Source organism: Nicotiana sylvestris, chromosome 5, assembly GCF_000393655.2.
Source record: "Nicotiana sylvestris chromosome 5, ASM39365v2, whole genome shotgun sequence".
NCBI lineage: Eukaryota > Viridiplantae > Streptophyta > Magnoliopsida > Solanales > Solanaceae > Nicotiana > Nicotiana sylvestris.
In genome coordinates, this window is record NC_091061.1 from 178,087,212 (window position 1) to 178,097,164 (window position 9,953).

General features: G+C 33.4%; 1 protein-coding gene across 4 annotated transcripts; it reads right to left on the reverse strand.

The window, feature by feature from the left end:
• Positions 1-853: 853 nt before the first annotated feature.
• On the reverse strand, positions 854-8,610 carry LOC104228018 (TMV resistance protein N-like). Of its 4 annotated transcripts, XR_011399975.1 has the most exons (6): positions 7,945-8,610; positions 6,055-7,150; positions 5,186-5,476; positions 2,437-4,242; positions 2,182-2,296; positions 854-872 (listed from the first exon to the last, which is right to left on the reverse strand). XR_011399975.1 is itself a non-coding variant. In XM_009780403.2 (4 exons), the coding sequence occupies exons 1-4, from the start codon at positions 8,436-8,438 to the stop codon at positions 2,605-2,607; spliced, it is 3,519 nt and encodes a 1,172-aa protein (XP_009778705.1). In that variant the 5' UTR covers positions 8,439-8,610; the 3' UTR covers positions 2,434-2,604. The 4 variants fall into 4 exon arrangements, 1 of the variants encoding a protein (XP_009778705.1); XR_711234.2 differs by lacking the exon at positions 854-872 and having other exon boundaries at positions 2,100-2,279; XR_711233.2 differs by lacking the exon at positions 854-872 and having other exon boundaries at positions 2,100-2,296.
• Positions 8,611-9,953: the final 1,343 nt, after the last annotated feature.

A 9,953-nucleotide genomic window follows, 5' to 3' on the forward strand; every position in this document is an offset into this window, starting at 1 on the left:
CTTTTTGTACCACTAGGAATGCTTAACGTCACTTTGTCAATTTGCATTATCTGCCTTCTATCCTAGTGAACAATGTTCCATTGATTAGGCGGGAACAGGATTCGAACCTGTATTTTTTAGGTCATGAGTCTGATGAGTTGACCAATTCCTCCACCTCGCATCCTTTTCTTTGGTGAGAATTCAAACCACACAATGATTTTCAGTCTAATTGAGCTACCTAAACCACTTTGAAAAAAGTCTCCTTTCTTTATGTATTTTGGCCGCGACATGAGTTTTCTTTTACATGTACACATGCTTTTACAAAAAGCTTTTCATCTGCACTGTCAAGACTCGAAGCAGCCTGAGTTTTCTTGCAACTATTATGCGTCAAAGAGTTGCCCTACCAAACCCCACAAAAACCAACTGATGAAGTACAAACACCCGGAACTGTTTTCCCTGCATATTTAGATAACATTGCAAATGGAAAAACATTTCGGATCAGGTCTCTGTACGTTTATCAGTTTAGGATACCCGGAAATCTGTTTCTATCTCTGAGCCTGAACTTGCATTTTTCAACAAAGCTGTTGAACTTGGCACAGGTCATCTTTGAATGTCACACAGATGAAGCTTACTCATGTTCCGTTTGTAATTTCCATTACTCATGACAGATCCTCGAGGCCGAAAAAATATGTACTTTCTTCCTCTAGTTGATTTTTAGGCATTTTCTCAAATTGCAAAGAAACATATTGCCTTTCATTGCTAGTGTATAAAGACTGCAATTTTGATGGACTGGTTTAAGATTCTATGAGACACCTTTTACATGTCCTGAGGGAAGCGAACTGACATGTTGAGATTGCAACTCTAAAATTCTTTAACGAATGAAAGGTAATACACTGCAAAACATCAAAAGGACGAAAGATAATAAAGACGGGAAACAAGAAAGAATCAAGGCACAAGAAAGATAATAAAGACTGGAAACAATAAAATGAAACATCAATTGTTTAGTGTTGCATACAACTTCGAGGAACAATCTTTTTCCTTCTGCATACAACTTATCATTGAACAAAATGTGACTAACAGCTAAATACTTCATTAGACACTTTCTTTTTTATAATGGTGGTGTCCGAGCAGCTTGCGCACACCTCGAGGCTTAGATAGATACATTCAAACACTTTTCTTTTCATAAACTCATGAATAAAGTGAACTGGGTAAGTTCTTAACAGAATAAATATTTGACCTTTTCATTCTAAGTCTCTGGTTTCTTGAAAAAAAAGTGATTAACACCTAAAAACACTTTTCTTTTCATAAATTTATAATAAAGTGAACTCTCTAAGTTCTTAACATAATAAAGACTAGACCTTTGTCACCCTCAGTCTCTGGTTTCTTGGAAAAAAAGTGATTAAAACTAAAAACTTCTTTAAAACACTTTTCTGTTTATAAATTCATGAAAATGGTGAGCTGTGTCAATTCATAATAGAATAAAGATTAGTCCTTTCTATTGTCTTTTCTTATCTTGAAATGATAATAGAGAAATGTGTTTATAAGGTATAAGTTCTATTGATCTGAAATCTGAACATCAAGTGTGGCTTTGTGGATAACCGTTAATTTTTAATTTTCATAACAATAATAACATAAGTGCTATAATTTGTTAAAAAATTTAAACTTAAAAATAGCTCGCTCTTATTTTGCTCTACTAGTTTTTGGGCAAGCACGTTGCGTATATATTCCATATGAAGATAAAAAAATTTATAATCACATAATTATCATTGAAAAGATGCAAAAAGTTTTATAAACAAATCATCTTTTTGATCTGTCACCAAGGTAAATCAGATAAATGGAGATTCGGTTTATGAATATAGCTAAAACATCCTCATCCGAAATGGATTCTGGTGAGACATATAGATAATCAAGATTTTTTATTCAAAGATCTAGTTTGAAAGTAATTAATTGCATCATTAGCAATCCTATTTTACTCTATTTAACCGATTTTTCTTTTCATCCTTCTTATATGGCAGAAGTTAGTCTATTTTGTGAGTCCTTAATTGGTTCTGAAAAAGGTTTTGAAGTTTTGGAAAGCTTAACATGCATGTACTTCTGTGATTGATGTTCCAAATGAAACAGATTTTTCCTTTTCAGGAATTTTTTATGAAAAAAGAAAACACAATATTTTAGGTGAACATCAGTTTCTGATGAAGAGAATACAAGACTAGTTGAGCTCTACATCCCAAAGGAAGAACAGTTCCAAGGCTTCTTTCATCCATCCATTTTTGGCACAGCTTTCTTGCTTCGCCAACATTCATCTGCAATTGGTTTTTACCTGTCAGCAAACGCGAAGATGTGATTTCATTTCACAAGACTATTATTCTGGTGTAAGAGAGGCGTCACGTCACCTTTACTAATAAGACCAGTAAATAGTATAGATATATGTAGATTTAAAAAGAATGGATTATAGCATACCCAAGTAAGTTCTCTCGCGAATCTCTTTCTCAGGCCAAGAGTCCAGTTGTTCTGCTACAAACAAAGGAAACATATGCTCTTCATAGGCAATGCCACCGACTTTAGAGCAAAGCGCTTCAAAACTTGCAAGTTACTTTCATTAGAGTGTGACCTTTGTTTCTAATGTTATTACAGTATGTGACAGCAGCAACTGGATTCATCGGTCACGGAGTCATGGTGTTCACTATGGTCAGATCTGCTACTCCTTATCCCAGTGGAATGTTCTGTTGTTTCATTGTTATTTTCCCTCATTTGTGACAAGGCCTCATCATCAGCTTCTTCTTTATACAACAAACGAAGTCCATAGTCCTTCATTTCTCCAGAAAAAGATATCCTAATAATCTCATAGTCATTTGGTGTTTTGCCATTTGCCTTAGATGTATCCCATAAGACTGCAAGAGGTACCAAGAAAAAATGAATTGGTGTATACCGTTCTGAGTCGTCGGATGATTCTGTATCACATTCTGATAAGGCAAGTTTCTGGGTCATGCACGACATCCCATCATCACATTCGGGAATCAATTGAGCTGTGGTGTCAATTAAGCTGCCACAGTAACATACAGCAAATCCCAAAAATTTATCAGGTATATACCAATTTTCAGGCAAATTGACCGATACACTACTATTCGTTCCCTGAAGGAGGAACCAACTTGGGATCTTCTTCTTAGGATTCCAAATGGTAAACACATTTTCGGACAAGGTATCTGAAGCAGAGATGTCATGCCTCAAGGAAGAGATATTATGAAACAGGGCATGTGCAAACAAATTATATTTAGTATCATTGTGTGCATCATCCTCATCATCCTCATCATAAGGGAATATCACTCTCTGTAGTTTCTTTCTCTTTGTTACTAAATAATTGATAAATTTCAGAGCCATATGACAATCTACATGCAATAAATTTAATTCAGGGGGAAGTTCTGGTAGCTGTGTAAGCCTCTCGCAATTTGATAAGTTTAAGGATTGAAGAGCACCAAGTTGGGCTATGCTTCGAGGCAAATGCTCAAAATTATTTCTACTGAGATCCAACTCTTTCAAAGAGGATAAGGATCCAACATCTTCCGGAAGTCCTCCATCTATTAGATTGCACTCACTGAGATCCAAATCTTCCAATGATCGTAATCCTGCAGCCACCGCAGGGAACTCAAAGTACACTCCATCTTTGAAGCCTCCAAACTTCAAGATTTTAAGTTTGTTCAAGTGTACGATGGAAGACGGAGGTCGTGAAATTAGAGTACAGCGGGCATAAAGCTCCTCCAAGTTGTCTAAATCCCCTATCTCTTCTGGCAAACTTTCCAGTTTTTGGCAACCCCACACATTTAGACTAACCAAACTTTTCAACCTACAGATGCTGCTTGGAAGAGCAACAAGGTTTTTCATAAAGCTCAAATGTAGGTCGGTAATATGAGTTTGGTACTGAAAATATGAGGATGGTAGTTCCCTTATCCCAGAGCCTAGCATGTGAATCTGTATCTCCGGCTTCATTCTCCCGTGGATTTCTGGAAATTTCTCTAAACTTGAGCAATATCCTAAACTGAGAGATTCAAGAGATTCCACGTTAACACATGGAAACCTCTTAAGGCTTTTACAATAACCCAAACTTAACCGAATGAGTTTTCTGCAACATCCCATGGAATGGTGAACCTCTTCAAGATTACTACATTTATAAAAATTCACATACTCCAAATTTGGCATCCCCGTGAAATCTGGTGTTTGCATCAGTCTTTTAGACCGCATGAGATCTATCCTCCGTAGAGACGGCAAATCCTGTTCAGAACACAGACAGAATGAGAAAAAAGAAAGAACCTATTTTGCTGTTCTGCTGGATTCCAATAATAAAATATTTGGTTAGTGGGGCTATCTATAAATTTAGAAACTGTTTTATTTTTTCATTTGTATTTGTGGGCATCAAATGACCTCTGTTTTCTTGATTTCTTAATTACTTGTTGCTAGCATTCCTAAAAAGTACTTATTACTCCCTCGACAACAAATGACTGATAGCATTTGAATTATGAGGTCCAACGCATTATTTAGTGTGAAATTAGAAGTTTATTTATTATACATGAAAAATTACATGTTCAGAAACTAAATAAAAATATTTTATAAATAAAAAATATTGTTAAATTTAATTAAAATGATTGGAAAAAACTGTAGCAAAGAGAAAAGTGTTTGATTCTTTAAAAAAGTGTAATATAAAATGGGAAAACCCAAATATTAAATCCGGAAGCAATGTATGAAAGCATATAGGTCATTCGAGAAAATAGTTGTACATAATAAACTCCCTGTGTTTTACTAATAATTATTCCTTCCGAGTTCCGTCCCACTACATACAACCTAGGATGAAATTCATATGAATCTAATATTATTATTAGAAATAATTGAATGAGTTTTTAAGTTGAGCTTCTTAGTTAAAATGATAATGGAATGATTTAAAGAAAAAAGATAGAGAGATTTTACAATAATATTGAGAGAACAACCCCAAATAATATAAATTACAATAAACTTTTTGAGATGGAAATACATTAATTTGAGCCTAGGGAATTAATAACTTTTGTTCATTTAAAGACATGCATCGTAATTCAAGCAAAAATAGAAAGTACCTCAAATAATACGTGACAAAAGCAATAATATTTGTTCATTATCACTAAATTAAAAGATAAAAGATAGTTAGAAAGAAAAATAAAAGTAAAATAAGACTCAACTATTGTACCTTTGTTCCCGTCCATAAATAACACAGTGAACTGGATGTGAGTGCAAGGTGAACAAGCTTTTTGGGTTCAAATTCAGCTGGGAATGACTCCCAAGGATAGCCACCAAAGACAAACCAACGCAAGCTGTTGGGCAGATACTCAATGGAGCCATCAAAGGACCACAACCTCATTATGGTTAATATCCTAAGCCTTTTCATATTTTTCATAGCCTCATTGCCTAAGTGTAGTGTACGAATTGTATCCCAATTCATGGCCTCACAAACCCAAATTGCTTCCACTGCCATGGTACCCTGGTAAGAAGATTATTAGGAAATACTGATGTTACTTTAGAAAAATATTTTTTGCAATTAATTCTATAGTTCTATTTTCTAATGTTACATTTCTCTTAGAAGTTCATTAGAGTCAAGTTTTTAAGCTTTTAATGTTGCGATAAAAAGAAACTGTAATTAAAACAATACCAATAAATTGTAGTGACTTTTAAAAAAATGGTAAACTGACTCTCTGCTTGAGTTATTATGTAATAAAATGTCATAAAATTTTCAAGTTAGTCCAAAGCATAAAATTGGATCAAACAGATTAAGTGGCTCCTAGCTGGACTAATCAATCGCTAAAAAATATAAGAAAAACAAATTACGCAACGTAAATTAAAGATGCTACTTAATGATTTAGGCAATTAATGTCTTTTTTAAAACTAATTAGGCAATTAATATTACTTTTGCTTCTCCTACTAACTAAAGTAAACAACTGAAATTACGTACCTGCAAGAGTATGAAGCAAGATGAATAAATAATTGAAATTGACTGCCCTATATGTCTTTGTAATATGAAAATTAGTAATCAAATAATCTCGCATTGTTTAGCTAACTAACCGTATTATTGATCATCACGTCTTCAAAATCCTTGGCGAGCCATAGTCTGTTGCGTTCTCCCGGATCCTTTGAAAAGTTCACTATATATCTACCCATTTCTTGTATTAGGTCATGCATATCAATTTTACCATCTTCAGTGATGAACACAAGAGATTTTCTGATTAGGACATCCAATCCATATTCAACTCCAAAATAACAACTCTTGAGAACTTGCATGATGTAATCTTTTTCTTCCCCGCGTAAGAAGCATGCTATATCCAGAAAAATCTCTTGTTGCATGGACTCTAATCCATCATAACTAATTTTGAGTTTTTGAACAATTTTTGAATTAGGATTATTCTTCATTTGCTCTATAGCACTTTTCCACACAGTTATATCCATCTTATGTAAGGAAGAACCCCACACTTTGAGGGCTAAAGGAAGGCCTTTAGCATGATTTATGACCTCCAATGAAAGCTTCTTAAAATACTCATCTGGAACCTCTTTTTTGAAAGCATACTGGTAGAACAATTGAATTGATTCATGATCAGGTAGTGCAGTCACTTCATATATTACATCATTCTTCCCAATCAAATGCTTGTCTCTAGTTGTTACAATAATTCTACTGCCATTACCAAACCAATCAAGATCACCTGCTAAATGCTCTAAATAATGATCTTTATCATCTATGTCATCAAGCACAATTAGGACTTTCTTAGAACGAAGTCTACTAGCCATTTGGTGCTTTCCGTCATCCTCATTATTGTAATTAGCATTTTCCCTTAAAAGTTGAGAGAGAAGGGTATTTTGAAGAGAATGCATTCCACGTTTGTTTTCTTTAATATCCTTAAGGAAACAAGCACCATCAAATTGATAGGAACTATCCTTTCTTCCTAAAAGAGTATCAAACATAGCTCTAGCTATTGTCGTTTTACCCACTCCCCCCATGCCCCAGATCCCCACAATCCGAACATCATTGATTCCTATCCTTAGTAGGGATTCTATTTCCTCTAAATGGGTATTTATTCCAACAATGTTATGCAAATAAGATAAAGAAATCTTGCATAATTTGGAGGAGATTTGGTCAACAATCTGTCGAATACAGTCTGCTTCAGTCCTACAAAATTTAAGAAGATTGCCGATATATACAGGTAAATAGTCAAGAATTACAAGAGGTATTTCACAATGTAGAGTGAAGAATTATGATAAAAAGGACTGTGCACATAAATCAATCTCCTGAATTATCAATCAAAATATTATCTACGTAATAATGTCATTGAGTAAATAAATTGATAGGAACTATCCGTTCTTACCGATAAAAACATACATAATCAACCATTATTCTTTTTTTCAGGAAATATAAAATAAAAATAGTTTTTAACCTTTAAATGACAATCAATGAAATTAGATTGTGCATGCAGTACTTTTAGCAAAACAAAGTGATTAAGTTTCCACCTTTTTATTTTTATTTTTGTAAATATGATATATTTATTTAGTTAGAGTTTGGACATAGATTTAGCTGTAATTTGAAAAACGAATTTTTGAAAAATAAGTTTTAGAAGTTGAAGTTGTTTGGACATGCATTTTATTTGGAGAAAAGAACTTGAAATTTTGTGTGTGGAAGAGAAAAATTCACCAAAAAATGTCCTAAACCAGTTTTTGGTAACTTGAAAAAAAAATTAAATTTGTTTCAAAAACGGTCATGTTCCATGAAATAAATAGTGTTTTCAATTTATTTTATTTAAAAATAGCCAAAATCTATGGCCAAGTTTAATGTCGATTCCGTTTAACTCATTTTGGAGGTATAGATTCTTTGTTCTATAGTAGAATATGTATTAGTCTTCACATAATCATCCAAAACTGAATGGAAATTACTCCATTTTTATGAGCAATTATGTGTTTTTAACTCACTTGTCACGAATATCACAGCCTTTGAGATTGGCCGCTGCAGTTAAAGCAATCCTCCATCTTTGCATTCCCTCGACATTATCCTTATACTTTGTTTCATGTTTGGCAAATGCTTCAGCAAAGCTCTCCCTCTGATTCCGAACATGTGATGGATCCACATCATAGAAGACCGGTATGACAGTTTGTCCAAACTGGGACTTGCAATCCATGATTTTCACTAGTTCATTCAAGCACCACCTCGATGTTGCATAATTCTTTGAGAAAATGATGAGTGCACATTGAGACTCCTCGATAGCTTTACAGAGTTCATCTGGGATGGATGCGCCATGCTCTAGACTTTTATCATCTTGAAAGGTTTTTATTCCCCTCATATTCAAGTTTTCGCCCAGGTGACTCGTAAATGATTTCCGTGTATCTACACCTCTAAAACTTAGAAAAACATCGTAGTTCCATCGAAAAAACTGTGAAGTACTCGCAGAAGCAGAAGATGATTCCATTGATTCAATGAATTTTCTGAAAAGAAAATAAAACCTATACGTGGATAAATTGTAATTGTGGTAAGAGATCAACTGACGATAATAGGAGAGAAAGAAATAAACAATTAGTAGCACTTCAAATAAGAAAAGTTTGAATGAGTTGGGCTCTACTCCATAGAATTATTGGTATAGGACCTAGTCAAGTGATACATACTGTAATATTTAATGTGGTAGGAAATTATTTGAAGCTTCTTCTTAATGCTCTACTCCCGTTGATTTGAATTATTTTTATTTTGTTTTATTTGGACTTTAATAGAAGGAAATAAGAAATTCCTTCAAAGACCACACACTCTCCGTGCACCAAATTCCACTGTAATATGTACACAAGAGACAGCTAAAATCCCAGTAATTTTCTTAGTCACAGACAACAATTGTACTAATCAAAAATAGTACTACTGTATGAGATGGGCTCTACTCCTAAGAATTATTGGTGTTGGAAGAGATAAGAATTATTGGTTTGGAACAGTTTGTATGAGATGGGGTCTGCTCGATAAGATTATTAGTATTGGACCTAGTCAAGTGAAGTGAATTATTGTTACTACTGGGTTTTCTAAAATGTATAAAATTGTTATGAATAGTTTGTACAATGGATACTACTTTGGATACTACATTGGATACTACATTGGATGTTACATTGGATGCACATGTTGTGAATAACTTAAAGATTAAATTTCCTATTTTATGTCCATCATCTTTACTTTTTATGCCTATAAAAGGTCATGTAATTGCAATGAAAAATTACACCAAAGTGAAAGAAGAAAACACTTCTCAATTCTCTCTATCTCTTCTTGTTTACATTTTACTGCATTGCTTTTATTTTATAACACGTTATTAGCACGAAGCTCTAATTTTATTCTTAACTCCCGCTAAGTTGAGCCATATTTTATTAAGGTATGTATCATTATAATCATTTTATTTATGGCATACATATCATATGCTCATTGTTTGCAGATTACTTGTGCGCTTGGGCATCTTAAATAGTTTAAGTACATTGCAGTGATAAAATAACTATTTCCTTCCGTGCTCAACTCTTAGAGGACCTCAAAGTCATCAAACTAGCTATGCACTAATGTCATACTTATAATATTCATGGACTCCCTAGATCAAAACATATCTTTAAGGCATTTTGAAGAACTGTGAGAAATAAATTGACAAGCAATAATTTTATAGTTTAATTACTTTATATTTATTGGAACATATAAATAATGTTAGTCACGTTCAGTTCTATTAACACATATATATCAATAATATAAAGTGAAATGAAACAAGTATGTAATTTCTACTTTATGGCAAGAATAAAATGAAATAGTAGATTGTTAACATGATATAGCTCTATTTTCATTTCTTTTACCTTAATCGTTTTGTTTTCATTAATTGTTTATTATTATAATTATTTCTCTAACTTATTCATCTTTTATGATAGTTTTCACTATGTCAAATTTATCAAAACTTGAATTTGTGGCACTTGACATCACC

Excerpts from the sequence above, each read along its gene's own strand:
- LOC104228018 (XM_009780403.2), bottom strand. The coding sequence starts at position 8,438 with ATGGAATCATCTTCTGCTTCTGCGAGTACTTCACAGTTTTTTCGATGG. Across the intron at positions 7,151-7,944 it reads GGCTGTGATATTCGTGACAA|GACTGAAGCAGACTGTATTC; the intron begins GTGAGTTAAAAA and ends TAAATTTTGTAG. Across the intron at positions 4,243-5,185 it reads ATTTATGGACGGGAACAAAG|GATTTGCCGTCTCTACGGAG; the intron begins GTACAATAGTTG and ends TGTTCTGAACAG.